This window comes from Danio rerio, chromosome 8 (genome assembly GCF_052040795.2).
Source record: "Danio rerio strain M-AB ecotype USA chromosome 8, GRCz13ab, whole genome shotgun sequence".
NCBI lineage: Eukaryota > Metazoa > Chordata > Actinopteri > Cypriniformes > Danionidae > Danio > Danio rerio.
The window spans coordinates 18298873-18315066 of NC_141028.1; the positions used below are offsets into that span (position 1 = coordinate 18298873).

The window sequence follows — 16194 nt, forward strand, 5'->3', positions numbered from 1 at the left end:
AAAGAAAACACTATTTGTTCACCAAGAGTGAAGCAGTTCATGAATAAGAAATCTTATATTAAAAAATAAAATAAATATGTTTAGATCTAGACTTAAAATTTGCCATTTAATTATGAGATCCATTAATTAACCATACATTTATTTAAAAAAAAAGTTATAAATAAAAAATTTGATTGAAAAAATCTAATAAAGTTTAAAAATTTAATTCTCCTTATCAATCAACCAAAGAATGATCAATGCTGAAAACATGAAAACAATCCTGAAAATATGAAAACAATCTGAAAATATGGAAACAATCTGAAAATATGGCTGGATCTATCTGCTCTTGCGGATCTATCCTGGAGGCTCCATATACTGGACATTATTTGCTGGTAGCTAGCTCTCTGCAATTCTCAGATGGTTGCCCACTGAAGCGAAGCAGGACTGAGCCTGGTCAGTACCTGGATGCGAGAACACTGAAAGCTAGGTTGCTGCTGGAAGTGGTGTTAGCAAGGCTAACAGGGGGTGCTCAACCTACATTCTGTGTGAGTCCTAACGCCCCAGTATAGTGATGGGGACTCTATACTGCTCAGTGAGCGACGTTTTTGGATGAGACTTTAAACTGAGGTCCTGACTCTCTGTGCACACTGGCCTCTGTCCATCATGGCCTCCTAACATCCCCATATCATAATTGGCTTCATCACTTGGTCACCTCTCCACCAATTGGTGTACGGTCTGGTGCAATATAGCTGCCTTCGCATCATCCAGGTGCTTGCTGCACACTGTGGTGGATGAGGACAAGTGATAAGCATGCTTTAACATGGTTCAAGGCAACTGTACATAGTAGTGTGAGTACGCCCTGAGTGTCTAGAAAAGTGCTATATAAATGTAAGGAATTATTATTATTATTATTATAAATTTGGAATACACCACAGAAAAAATAAATGGTGCCAGTAAGAAAACTAAAATATTGGTTAAATATGACAAAGACTGTATCAGATGTTTCAATCCTGATTTTGTACCTATTGTTGCAGTATTACTATTTTTATTTGATTTTACTTTTCATTTGATGGATCTTGGGCTTTGTTCAAAATCAAAAATGTTCAATAAAAATAATTTTAAAAAATGCAGTTGAATGCAATTAAATGAAGAGAATATTTTAGGTGAATTATGCCTTGAAACTATAAATTATTTGCATAAAATTTAAAAATCCTAAATTGACTACTTTTTCCATTTAAGAAAAAAAAAACACACACAAAAAACATATTTTAAAAGGTTTAAGGATGCAAAATGACAGAAAGAGATGCCACAAATGCCACTTAAAAATAGGATTATTTGCAATTATTCAAAATCTAAAGTTTTTAATGAAAACCATGATTAAATGTAACTAAATATTAATGTCAGCACTGACCACAAAAAAATTATGAGGTATGTGTTAGCTATGCGCTTAAATGTCAGCCTTGTGTTAAAATAACACTATAAAGCAGTGGTTTTCAACCCTGGTCATGGTGACCCAATGCTCTGCACATTTTGTATGTCACCCCTATTTAACACACCTGATTCAGATCATTGGCTCATGTGCAGAGAGCTCCATAAACTGAACAGTGTATCAGATAACAAAGACATGCAAAATGTGCAGAGCAGTTGGTCCCCAGGACCAGTATTGAAAACAACTGCTATAAAGAATGTTGCAAAATGTGCTTCAAATTGCAGAGATAAGATGCAGTTTGACCCTACTGTTTCCACTGTGGAAGGTTTAAAATGATATGTTTCTATGTTTTACAAATACAGAAAAAAACGGAATTGATATAGGACTTATAATATTATTAATATTGCAGAACAGTAAATAAAAGAATATTTGTTCTGACATCAGTTCGAAAATTCAAAATATATAAATAGGTCTAAAGAGAGTGCTCTAATAGTTGTAGTAAAATCTTAGGTAAACTTTTATAATAAGTAATGACAGCTATTTTTATTTGGGGTTGGATATTTATCATAAAGCATAAACATTGTTATTTAAATGTCAATCCTGCTATCCTGCGGTTATTGATAGTTTAATTCTGTTGTAATTTTGCTTGATTCATGACATAATATTAAATTGAATTCCATAAAAATGCTATTATTAATACAACTAGCGACAGAATAAAGTGCCAGATCTGTATCTAACAACAAATTCTTGATTTCTGCTAAGCGTACAGGCAAAATATTAATAAGGTATTAAATTACAAACATGACTAGTAATGTTTCATTGATGAGTAAATTCCGTAATGTGCTAGCTTATATATAGGAATGCTGCTAATACATCCACAGCACTGCGCCAGAATGTTCTGTGAACAATGGTCCCATTAAATAGTGTTTGCACTAAACACACTGGCTTTGTCTCCGATTCATCAACACAATCCACAAACAAACAATAAGCAGGAAACAAAACAAGCATGTTAAAAGGTTGGATGGCTTGAAATTCTTTTACCTAGGAGTCAGTCTTACAGATTTTACCAACAAATAGTGTCTTACCACCAAGTCCCAGTTGTTTAGTTCTAGAAGTGTGATCGCCTCAGCAATGTTGTCAATTCCGGTACATGCCTAAAATGATGAGTAATAAAAAACATTTTTAGAATACTGGCTTATTAATAATAACTGATAATGAAATTATATAATAACAGGACTTAGATACATTTCAGAGATTGATGTTGATTAAATATTATTTAATTAATACTGCAGGTATAACGATGGATGGATGGATGGATGGATGGATGGATGGATGGATGGATGGATGGATGGATGGATGGATGGATGGATGGATGGATGGATGGATGGATGGATGGATGGATGGATGGATGGATGGATAGATAGATAGATAGATAGATAGATAGATAGATAGATAGATAGATAGATAGATAGATAGATAGATAGATACTACAACATTTTGGGGTAACTGAACATGAAAAATATTTTGTTAATGGAAGTAAGAATGGATGGATGGAAGTTTATGAGAAAAGCATACATATAGTAGATTTTGGTCAATTCCTCCTTAAATATTTATTTATTTTAGAGCTATTTCTGCTTCTATAAAATATAAGAATTCTAATTTAAATAACTGGACTTACATACATCTCAGAAAATGATAATAAAATATTTTTTGTTAAATTAGCAGGCATAACCATATTACATACAGAGATAGATGGACAGATAGATGGATAGGTAGATGGACTGATGGGTAGACGGATGGATGGATGGATGGATGAATTTATCATAAAAGCATACAGTATACAAAGGCAGCAATAGACTTGGGTCTACACCTCCTTAACTGTCTTTACTCTAGAGCTATATCTGCTTCTATAATAAAATAACAATTTAAATTTAAACACACAATATGTCAGGAAGTTACAACTAAACTGTCAGGTCTTGACCCAAACCAACTGAAAACCATCAATGTGACAGGTAATGGCAGTGTACAAACAGAAAACCGTGCAGAGTCATCTGACAGCCTCTGGCCATTACATGGTCAACGCCAGATCAGGCTACAGATGACAGTATTTTATTATTTCCATATCTGAATAAGCTGACCAAATAAAAATGATACATTTCCCGCGGTTTGCTGTTATTTTGCTTAATCATGTGCTGCCCAGACTTCGTGTTTGCTGAAAAACTCAAACAAAGCCACTGACAGCTGATCATCTCGAGACATGTCAACAAAAAGGAGTGACTTCAAAAGCCGTTGTCCGGTTAACACTCAGCAACCACATAAAAACGACTCACATCTACACATCCAGAGCTTGAGAAATCACAGGTCATGGGTATTGATGTGAGAAAACCCACCTGAAAGTCGGCCAGGATCATTTCTCTGTCCATGTTGCTGTCGGAGGCCATTGCAGAGAGAGGCTAACGAATCATGTAAAAAGCCCCACAATATCAACCATCAATTTCAAAAAAGCAGCTCGGGACACGGCAGGTCAGTGTGCGGTAAATAACTAAGTGCGAATGCTGCTCTTCGGAGCCGTGTTGTCAGTGTTTGTCGGCTTTCAGGTTTTCTGTTATCGTCACTTTGCTGTTCTAGATCGCGTTCAAATTCATCTTACGGCTGCCGTAAAGAAGTGCTGCAAACTGTCGCGGAGGTGGCGCCACACAAACATCGTTGGAAAAGGACTGCGTAGGGCCGCCGTTGAGTTTGAATGGGCTGATATTTGCAAGTGATTGGTTTGGCTAGCATAAGCCATTTTAAAATAGAAAGCTTTTAAGATATGTGTTTTTCCGTGTTACATAGTCATCCGAATTGTTGTTTTAGCTGTAACAAGTTCTGTTTACACTGTGCAACCACCTACAATAACTTTTTTTATTTTGTAAACAAGAAGATAAGCAAGACCAAACTCTTAATAAATCACTTGTTTAGACTAAATTTGTATGTACATTCTGATGAACGAACAGTTTCCATTGGTGTAATCTATGCCAGGGATATAAATGTGTGCTTGCTGGTGTTCTCAATCACACCATTGCTGGTTTAGATTGGTTTGGGGCCGTTTTAAATGTGTCAGAGCATCTTAAGCAAAGGCATCCTAAAGTTCAATGCAATTAAATTACCTAAACGTTATTTTATTGTAAACATACAAAAGAAAAACAACAAGATATCAACAACCTTGTCTACAAATAATACAACAAAAATAAATGCATAATAACCATTTCAGTGTGACCCATGAACATTTCCTGCTTGTTATCAAACTATTTCATAACTGTAACAAGAGGCAATTCAATCATGACTACATGTTAAAACATCTATCACAAAATTATCTATCAATATGTGGCTATAGAAATTAAAATATATTGGGACCATTGTTTCGTTTACATCTCTCAAAATGGTCCATACACCAGCTTAGTTATAAGCAGTCCTGCCTGGTTTTTAGAGGGGCTTAAAGGGATTTAGTACATCAGGCCATCGTTTCCAGCCAAACTGCTTTCAGGAGGTCAGCTAGACAATCCTATGCCAGAAACATCGACTACAATTTAAATTACTAAAGCTTTTGGGGTAATTGAACATAAATAAACTGTGAATTTAACAGCCTTGCATTAAAAATAGCAACAGATAAATCATAATCTGCTGTGGTTGTTTCAAAAATGAGAGAGAAAACTAAAACACCAGAAAAACTCTATAGCTTCAGCTGATTTTAAAATCATGTATTTAATAATAAGTTTAATAGTGTGTGGTGAATGGATAAACACGCCATAATGTAAATATAGGCAAACTACGCGGATGACTATCTAACCCATTGTGCTGTTACAGTGTTTTCTTCACATGAGGAGCTTGAATTAATTCAACTTCAAAAGAAGAAACTTATATTGGTAACACCAACGTCGTAAAGGCTTTATTACACGGGAAAGGCGAATGCGTATTCAAAACTGAAAGCAGAAAGTGCATCTCTCTTTCGGTCAGGAGGATCAGCCTCTCCGAGTCCCAGCAGCATTACCGTTGAGTCCCAGCGGCTCCGCCTCTATATGGGCGGAAGTGTCGGTCCTTTATTTCAAAAAGGAGTGATGTCAAACAGCAGCAGACTCTCTGACAAACTCAGCTGTCTTATAAACAGCGTATTGAACTCCCGAGAGCCATCAGAAGAGGATAAACCGAAGCCAGCGATGTAACCATTCTGCAGGTACTGGATACAATGTTTCATTTCAAATGATTCGACCAGCGGCTGAACCTCCACAGAAGTGTAAAGCACCTCTAATGAATCACTACGGCGGAACATTTGTAGATATTCAAGCCTAGAGTTTTGAAATGCGAATACCGAAACACTGTTAGTAATGTTTTGCACGCGTGCCAGTTCGCTACACCGGACTAGTATCAGTACGAAGCCTTTCGTGGTGCCAGCGGTCTTTGATGTGCACATCAATGAAGACTCTTGACGTTTCATGTTCAAAATTGGCGGGAAGCTCTCAAAAAAACTCACAACACGTCGTTGCAAATTGATTGGATGCTTAATATATTTTTTCTCAGCGAAGTAACAGGCTCCTTTCTCTGTTTCAGAGGTCGTGGAAGAAGCTCGGAATGACTACATCTGCGAATACCACGAACGCATCGCAGCTCTTCAGCCCATTGCACCTGCATATTATCAGAGGACATATGAAAGGGAAGTTTGCCTCTCGGATCCGATCATTTTCATGTGACTACTGCAAATCTGTTTGAATGCGAGAGATCGAGTATCTGGACTAAGACCACAGTACATTCATGCCATTTTTGGGCACGGGCGTCGATCGCAGAAAAGAGGATGTTTCTTTTGTTTAATTGTTCTTGATCGTTCTTATTTTGATTAGAGATGGCTCCGCATCTCTGTTTTCTCCACTGGTTCCGATGGCTTCAGTAGGACGATGTTAGCCTAATGTGGGTGGACCTTGGCGCATCTCCAACGGATATTTTTTAGGGGGGCTGGAGGATCGGACTATTTACTACTGCTTTGTAGTGCTTTTTCCATATCTCCACCAGCGGACATTTTTATTAACAAAATCAGAGATATTCTACTCTCCTTTGTCAGGATATAATGGCCGAGGACACTGCTATAGACAGGCTGAGCACTGCAGCTGCGATTGGGGATCTGATGGAAGTTGAGCAGACACTTCAAAGCAACGTGAACGTTAACGAGAAGAATAAATATGGCAGGACAGCACTGCAGGTTAGACGCACATCTCCACCTACAACCTTCATATAAAAAAACACGATGTTTATAATTCATAGTGCATCAGCTTCAGGAAAACAGCTTGTTCTTTTCCTTCTTCCAGTCACTATAGCAGTGGCCTGGTTGATTTACTTCTGACCAAACCGGTGGCTTTTTGAAAAAATCAAAAGGTTTACCTGAGAACCAACTACGCACCTGTTACAAATGATTTATATTTTTATATGCCAACAAATGTGCGTCACTTGTTCTCCAATAGCCTATTTATTGTTGAAACCGAAAAGTGTTTTATCACAGTATAGATCAGCTCACGAGCTACACGAAACCTGACATGTTTGGCAGCTTTTTATAATTATTTCAGATTGTAGATGTAACAGAAAACTTTGCATGTATTTTAATGATCATGCAGTTCCAGTTTTATAAGGCCCGAAATGATTGTAGATGCTTATGTTTGTTATTTCCTTTTATATGACATATAACCATCTAGAGGAACAAAATAAAATCGAATAAGTCCCAAAAGCCTGTTTTTAAGTTTTAAAAATGTTATTTTAGTTTAAAATATAATATTTTGTATCTCCGAATGTTACACCTGACACAGTATTGCTGCTAAATTTCGGTCAAGTTGAAATATTGTGAGATTACTCATGTGCTTGTGTTAAAATCTCACAATATATATTTATAAGATTCAGAACGAGAGCTTATCCGAACACTGGGTAATCCCCATACTCGATGTTGTAGCATATAGCAATTTCTGCTTATGCGTATGTGACAAATTTATAAGTGGAGGTCACATCAAATATTCGCAAACGTTGTGTTATCAACATTACGATCTTAGAATAAAAAATATGAACGAATAAGGAAAATTTTGAGTTTTATGTAATGTGACTGGTCACTACCTGTAAGGTTTTGATTATTTTATCAGCTTTTTTTAAATTTAGTAGGTCATTTTGATAGACAAATATATTTATAAATAAATACACACCTTCCATTTGGTTTCTAAATATGAGATAATCAAAAATAATGCATAAAAATTATCTAAAAACAGAAATTTAAAGTCATTTAAAATGGAGCCTCATAGCCTTGTTAAAATACTTATGTGATGTAGTAAACTTCCTGGTAGTATTTCCATAAAATCAATTCATAGTGATACTTTTTTATCTTAAGAGATCAGTTAAAATTGAAGAGATCGATTTGTGCTAGATTTCTGATATAGTTTGCCATACACACTTTTATTTCACAGCCTTCAAGTCGTACTTATTCTCTCAAACAAGCAATTTCCCTTTTTACCATCCATCAACTTACAAGAAAACAAAAGTAAAATCTCTTTTGAGAGCTGCACATTCTTTCTCAGAACTGTCATAAAGATATGTATAAGCAGAATGCTGAAAAACTTGTTAAACACTTTCCTTAATGCATGTATATATTTTCATTCTAAATAATGTTTTTTATTAATAATACACGTAAAGCTTGTAAATAAAAAAATTACTTTCTTTTTTGTCCATAAGTGGAAATCTATCTTTGGCTTCACCACACAACCACATCAGCGTTCACATTACACAAATCACAGGAAAAACAGGCAACACAAATACATTCAACGTACACATGTACACAAATGTATACATTCAACAAAAAATTAAGTGTGCACTACACTGAAAAAAAAATATTCATTGAATTTACCCTAACCCTAACTATATTTTAAAGGTAAGTGGTTGCAAACTAATTGTATGGGCTTAATAAAAAAATACCAATGTTTAATGTAATGTTTGTTTAAATTCAGACCATATAAGTTGTTTGCAACCACATTGTAAAAAAAACTATACGATCAATTAGTCCTGACAGCACATGTTTTAGGTCATGTTAACTTATTAGACTAAGTTAATCATGTTCTAACTTAATTTTATAATTTATAAGTTTTAAGTTTAACATAATACAAGTTCGGGTTAATTTGATTCAGCTTATAAATTAAGGCAACCAGGATTTTTTTTACAGTGCACTTACCTTAATAAAAAATATAGGCCTAAGTCAAATGAATAATTTTTAATTGTAAGCTGATTAATATTTAAAGACCCTAAAACGTGTTCTCTTTGTGTTGCATCTCAGGTGATGAAACTTGGCTGCCCGAGCATCGCGGAGACCCTTTTACAAGCTGGCGCAGACCCAAACGTGCGCGACCCCATACTAGGACTGACCGTCATCCACGATGCAGCGCGTGACGGATATCTGGACACCCTGCACGTGCTCGCGCAGAACGGTGCTGATGTCAATCTCCTAGACAACGACGGCAACCTGCCTCTGCATCTGGCGGCGCGCGAAGGACACTTGGATGTCGTGCAGTTTCTCGTAACGCATTGCGTGACGCAGCCTTTTCTGGCTAACGCAAAAGGGTACACACCTCGTGACCTGGCGTTTATGCACCAAAAACACAGAACTGTGGAGTGGTTGGAGAGCATTGCGTCTTTACAATCCAGCCAGAGATTGTGACTGTGGGCCTGCGTGTAGCAGAGGTAGCGGATCAATGCTGAATTAGCGCTTTATTGCAATTGCAGAATATTCAGCCAACTACCTCTTATTGCAGTGTAAAATATTGGGCTCAGGGGCTTGTTTGTTTGTTTGTTTTTGTGGGTGAAGAATAATTAACATTTCCGATGACTTATGGCTCTTAACTTTTTTTTTGTCAACGGGATATTTTTCAGGTCACCTCCATTTTAGATTTGTATATAGCATACGTTTCTCTAACTTTCGAGCTCATGTTTGTTCTTATGGGTGCTGTTTCATAACAAACACAAAAAATTAAATGTAGATTAATTGAGATTGTCAAAAACAAAGTAATTGCACTATATAAAATCAGCACCCTGCCATGAGTTTTGCTGTGTTTAGTTTTGTCACAGTCAACTTGCACTTTTGCTTGTAATTAATGCCTTTTTAACTGTTGTTTAACTGTGAAGGATTGTCTTTTTATCGCTTTTGAAAATATTAAAACCTTGCCAAATAACCAAAGACAACTGTTGAAACGGTTTCAGTATGTGTTTAACTCTGGCCTCGTGTCACTGGAATTCGGGTGGGCCTAAAACACCTTTATGTGACTATTAAAATATTTGAATTTGATTATGGGTAAGTGTTTTTATGTTGTCTAATGTTTAAATGAGAAAAATACTTTGACGCTTTGACGTTAGCGGTGGCGGTTGTATATTTTTAGTGTGTATTTGTGTAACAACACGAGAAGTCTGCCGTTCCCTCTGTAAACACAAAGAGGATACAGCTAACAATAATAAGCTTTTTACACAGGTAGAAAAGAGAAACTAAATTAATATAAACTAATTCTCATTGTTCGGTGATTTACATGAGGAGAATAAGTTCATACCTTTAAAAAAGTGGGTCAATTTGGCTACCTTGTATTTCTTGTACATCCGCGTTTCTTAAAAAGTTAGAAAAAAATGATAAGTTTTTAAAACAATTTTTAAAATAAAATCTATTTTATATAGGCCTAGTTTATAAAGATATTAGTGGGGTTTAAAACTGTCTTGGGATTGTCAAAAAAGCATTAGCCTATACGATTTTTTTCTTAATAATGTTTAAGTATGCTAAATTGATGTAGTTTGGCAAAATGTGTAATTGATATTATTATTAGCTATTATTTTAAAATGATTTGTTATTATGTTGTTTAATCAATATTTAATTTAATTTAAATTTTTTATTTAATATAAAATCATTTTATATTAACACTAAAAAACACTACAAGCAACAAAACATGAATATTTGCTGATATTTTGTACATTTACATATTTGTCAGGTAGCCTATATAAAGCGGGCCTCAAATTCTCTACTCTAAAAATCCTGATATTTTTAATCAAACATATATTTGACATCGAGTGATAGCTTTGAAAAATAAGTTACTTACAATTAAGATGCAGGAACGCTGTTTATTATATTTAGAGTCCATTTCAAACAGGGCTTTTTCCTCCAAACTATATGAATGCAAAGTTTGCATATTCCGGAACTTGATTTACATTTATTTTACAACCGATTATTAAATCCTTTTCATATTCTCGGCTATCCTCATATCTAACTGTTACTGACCGCTATCGAACCAAACATAATAGAAACGCATGTAGCCTAAAGTGAAATCCAAATATGAATATGCGTCTTATGTGGGCACGTTATTGCTGTGCTTTCTCTCGCTGTGATATAAAACAAATGTTTTGACATGTGGTGTGTGGCAGTCATTCATTTCAAAACCAGGAGTACGAAATCGTACGTAAGTGCTATATTATGATCATGGATATATATGTATAAATAATGCGCTTTTATTTAAGGGGTCTGCGCCATATGGGCTGATCTTTAAGATGGCACCATATAAAATGAGATAGAGAATGATAAAATGGTGACTCTCTCTGAGAGTTTTCATGGTCGAGCAGAAGCAGCAGATCCGTTATTTTAGTGGGAGGAAACGCCAGCGCGCAATGCCAGGATTTTCAAATTTAGGCGCTTTCGATGACAACAAGCACTTACGATTCTTTTTTAAAACTCGCTCTTCCTCTCTTTCTGCTAAAGAAAACCACTTGTAGGATGTTTTTGCCCCTCGAATACAGTTTTTATGATTTTTAGGATGCCATCATGCCAGATATCTTCTTCCTGGTTGCGCGCCTGCGGATAATCTTTTTTGAAACGCGCGACGCCTGATCACGCGTTATATTTTTAATCTAATTATTGAAATTTTATGGTCAATATTCGGCTCTCAAGACGGGTTTATATCGACTGTCAGCAACAAATGAAGGTAAATAAATCGACGCCTAAATGTGCAGAATCTGCAAACGTGTTTGGGCATGTCTGTGGTCAGTTCAGCATTTATGTGTAGTAAACTAACAAACAAAAACAATATTTATGAAAAGTAATGCACCTAGGTTTGTCAAAACACTATTTTATAATTCATATGTAGCATGCAAAAACAAAAGAGTATGTGAAATAATAAAAGCCAAAAATATCTATCATAATGTCGAGAATATACGTTTTCTGCATATATTTACATCCTGTCTACATTGCTTCTACAAACTGTAGCATATCTATATAAGCATAAAAAATCTCTCCATAAGCTGATAGTTAACTATTAAATGATAGCAACTCCTTTAGTGGTCTATACCCAGGTGAAATACAAATTTTAAAGTAAATATTATTATACCATATCATAGTAAGGTAAATTAATTAATATGTTGTGGTAATTCTACAGTTGTGGTTAAATACAATGGTAATAACAATATATAAATATGGTATTATAATAAAGCAAATTAATGTATATGCTGCGGTAATTCTAGTTGCTGTGGTTAAATACAATGGTAATAACAATATATATATAAATATGGTATTTAGGCAAGGGACTATAACCGTTTTCAAGGTATAGAGCGGTTTGAAAACGTCAATTTTTTGCAAAACCATTGCTGAGGTATATATAAGATTTTTTTATTTACATATTTTTGGGGCAACAGTATCTCCAGCAGAAAAAGATATTCAAAGATGCCATTTTAAGTTGTAAAAAAATAAAATCTGTTTTTGACATAAATGAAGACAGCAGAAGTCAATTTTCAATTAGAATTATTTAGCCTGACATGTTTGCTGTTCCAAAATATTTTAAATGTTTTTTTAAATAAATTATATTGTGTTTAAAAAAAGTATTTGTTTTTTACCCAGACATTTAAAAATAACATATTTTAGAGCAGTAATCACAATACCATGATATTTTTATCCAAGGTTATACCGTCAAAATCTTATACCACCCCATGCCTAATGGTATTATAGTAAGGTAAATTAATTTATATGTTGTGGTAATTCTACAGTTGTGGTTAAATACAATGGTAATAACAATATATATGTTATGATAGTAAGGTAAATTAACTCATATGTTGTGGTAATTCTACAGTTGTTGTTAAATACAATGGTAATAACAATATATAAATATGGTACACTGTTAGACATTTCTGTAAATTACACAGTTATTTACTGTATTTCACCCAGTGTAATACTGCAAATTCCTTTTACAGTAAATAACTGTATTTACCGTTGCATTATGGGAATTTAGTGTGACGTCGAACAACATATACAGCGATGTACTGTATTTGTAAAAATTCGTGTATTATACTGTATTTTCCACAACTGCTTCAACGCCACCTTGCGGCGATTCGACTACTCTGCACCACATTTTGCCTGAGGACCCTGGAGCAATTCTGGAGGACAATTTATTAGTGTGCCTGAAGAACATACTGGATTTAACAAACTTTACTCTGGTAAGCTGAGGCAGTGTTTCATTTTACAGAATGTTTTGTGGACGAGAATAGAACAAAGTAAAGTATAAAGTTGGCTATTATTATTTTCTCTGGCTTGGCGTTATTTCGCCCATTTGAGAAATATATCATCTATTAAGATGTTACCTTTATTTAATTTATTACATTAACACTACTATTACTTTAAATAAGACTGTTTATGACTATTAGCCATTGTTCTCGTCATATCTTTTTATTTATTTACATAGGAACCGGTGTTGCAGCGGGTTTTGGTTTAGGAGGGAACCAGAGGTATGCAGACAGTTTTGGAGGACACTTAGCACGAGACAACGGTCCGGCAGAGAGTGTTTACCCCCAGAAGAATATGAATGAAAGACCAACAAATAATCCAGGTAAAAGCGCGTCTGTCTGTGCTGACAACACTCGACATTGATTTGAGCACCTCTATTAGCATTTGTTTGCTCGGCAACATTGGCTGAAGCGATCTTAAAATGGTAATGTTAACTGTTAGCTAAACTGAGCTAAGTTTATACTGAATTGGACTCAAACTCATTTTAACGTGCAACGTTTAACTTATATTGATTTATACTATATATATTAGATGTTGTGAACTTATTTTTCTCTGGTTTAGAGTAACTTATAACGTTAGCTTGAGAAAATAACATCGCGACGTAAGTTAACCTATAAGAACGTTAACGTAAATCTATAACGTTACAATATGCATAGAGGTAAAGTTGGTTTTATATTCGCACATTCGTTCATTTAGAAGACTCTATACTGTTTTCCATGTTACTTTGAATATTCGATCAGAATTAGCATGCCAGTATGACTTGAAATCAACATTAACACTGTTTATTTGACCGTGAGCATGTTGTACTTTGATAGTCATTAGCTGCTAAAATGATTTCGCTATTTAGAGTTTGCAAATAATACTTTTATGAAATTAAATTATTAAGGGGGAAGTCTGAATCTGCTAATATAAAACCAATTTTACCTCTATGCATTATGCTAATAACCACCTTTTTGCTATTTATTGTATGCTAATTATTTTTTATCACAACTCTTGACATTTGGTTTAACATAATTGTTACCATTATATTTTTTTCTGTTTAGATATGGCACTGGCACAGCAGCAGGTTTTGTCTGAAGAAACAAACAGCATTTCAGAGGAACATCTTGATCAGCACAGCCTTATGCTTAAAAATAAGCAAGACCAGTAAGCAACCAAGGTAAACAAATAAAAAAAAAGTTGTGTGGAGGTTGTGGATTGTAGCATGGCATTCTTATCTGTATTTTTGGCTTTTTTATGGTCTCAATATAGAATACTGGGAGCCTGCCTGTGCAAACTGGACCTCATACAACAGTAAGTACTGTACATCTATTTGTTTCTCAATATATTAACGTTACTTTTAATACAAAATGTGTCACATGTTTAGTTGCTAGCTAAATAAAAAAATCGTTTTCCCTTTTTTATTAAACCATTTAGTAGGTTTTTTTTCATCTTTGTTTATAATATTTTTGAGCAGATTGAGGTCTGTCATGGGTCAGACATTTCAAAATACAATATTTAGTATTGGGATACATGCATTTGTCTATGTATTAAATGTCTTTTTCCCCATTTCATGTTGCCTAAATATTTTGTAATAAATAAAATAATAAAATTTTTTGTATAAATAATTCCAGAAGATGAAACAAAATGCACAGCAACAGCCAGAGTGAGCCAGAAGAAGGCAGGAGAAGTACTGAAGAGAATGACAACCATGAACAACAGTGTGTTATCCTTCTTTCACCAGCTAACTGAGAACTTGGATTAGGTGAGACACTCTCAATAGTTTTATCAGTATTCAGTCAGTTTTAGATTATTAGGAATACATAAAACAAATAGTCTAATCTGTCCTGCAGTGAATCAACCCATCCCAAATGCTACAATGTTTTTGTAAAACCTTGTTAGGGAAAAAAATAAACAGGACATTCTGGTTAGTTATCTTTTAAACATGGTAGTGAGCAGGTTTTGAGCAGGAGCCAGTTGCTCAGTACCAGCTGAAAACTAGCCCAACCTAGCTGCCATGCTTCAAAATAATTAACCAGTATATGATTTATTTTTTTTAAACAAGCTTCTTCTATGCTTATGTTAGTCTGTTTGTCCTTATCCAGAGTTCTTCATAATCCTGGACTGGGCCAAATCCTGACCAGATGCTGTGGTGGTCATGGAGGAGTGTATCCTAAAAGACACACGTGATCAATGAGTTTCCGCATTGATCCAATGGGCCAGCCTGACCACCCACTGGTGAACTTTCAAGCCTCTGGTGCCTAGACTGCGGCCTTGCACAAGTTTGGCTAGAGGAGAACTGGTCGTGCCCAACTGAGCCTGGTATCTCTCAAGGGATTTTATTCTACACTTTCGTCAGTTGGTGAAGTTTGGTCCATGCCACTGTCGCCACTGGATCACTTGGCTACGATTGGTGGATCGGTGGATTTGCTCTTCAGTGTTTGGACTTTCAGCAGTAACATTTACTGCTTCAATTCTGAAAACTGGACTGAAGCAGCTTCAATTTACAAGAACTTCTATGTTAAGCTGCTTTGACATCATTGATCTACATTGTAAAAGTGCAATAGAAATAAAGATGAATTGCATTTGAACATGTGAATTCAGACCTTGTTGATCATTTGACACCAGAATTAGTAATATTTTAAAGTTGGGTTGTTTCTGAGTCGGCTAATAGTTACAAATATTTATTTTTCCAACAATATGCAATTCAGAAGTTTACATTTTTATTGTACATGTATGTTCTAGTGCTTTGTGTGATTTATTTATTTTTAATGTGTTGATTTTATTGCTTAATGTAATTTTCACACATTTTCCTTAAATGCTTTAAGCATTATTAATGTTTTAAAGAATGGAATATTTTGTAATTGTGTCTGGTTTAATGTCAGTAGTACTTAGTACAATTGTTTTTTTTTTTCTCAACAATATGCAGGTCAGACACTTAAATTAGTTTTGTACATGTATGTTAATGTGCTTTGTCATTTTCAATGTTTTTTTTTCTTAAAATAAAATATTTTGAATGATTGAAATGTAATGTTTTTACACATTTTTAAGCTTGTTTTAAGCATCTCCAATGTTTTAAATAAAGAGTGTTTATTTTGTTAATATTTTGTAATTGTGTCTTTTTTAGGTCTATAGTATTAAAATAATATTAATAAAATTATATTATAAAATATTTAGGACAAAATTAAAAGGTTTACAGTAGCTAACTGTTAACTTAGGTTTTTACAGTAGTTAA

General features: G+C 34.6%; 2 protein-coding genes and 1 long non-coding RNA gene across 4 annotated transcripts in view; 2 read left to right on the forward strand and 1 right to left on the reverse strand.

The window, feature by feature from the left end:
* Positions 1-4114, reverse strand: part of faf1 (Fas (TNFRSF6) associated factor 1) — a 130248-nt gene extending 126134 nt beyond the window's left edge. The window contains 2 exon segments of one of the 2 annotated variants that reach the window (NM_212973.3): positions 2494-2562; positions 3799-4114. In NM_212973.3, the coding sequence (NP_998138.2) occupies positions 2494-2562; positions 3799-3849 (120 nt within the window). In that variant the 5' untranslated portion in view covers positions 3850-4114. 2 annotated transcript variants of the gene reach the window in all.
* Positions 4115-5494: 1380 nt separating this feature from the next.
* On the forward strand, positions 5495-9743 carry cdkn2c (cyclin-dependent kinase inhibitor 2C (p18, inhibits CDK4)). The gene is given in 3 exon segments (NM_001199994.1): positions 5495-5621; positions 5996-6638; positions 8739-9743. Coding segments are annotated over 2 exon segments (513 nt in total). The 5' UTR covers positions 5495-5621; positions 5996-6506; the 3' UTR covers positions 9120-9743.
* Positions 9744-11041: 1298 nt separating this feature from the next.
* Positions 11042-16061, forward strand: LOC147842614 (uncharacterized). Its single transcript, XR_015497747.1, has 7 exons — positions 11042-11412; positions 12839-12913; positions 13159-13302; positions 14024-14139; positions 14232-14273; positions 14594-14724; positions 15065-16061. It is a non-coding gene; the product is annotated as an uncharacterized LOC147842614 (long non-coding RNA).
* Positions 16062-16194: the final 133 nt, after the last annotated feature.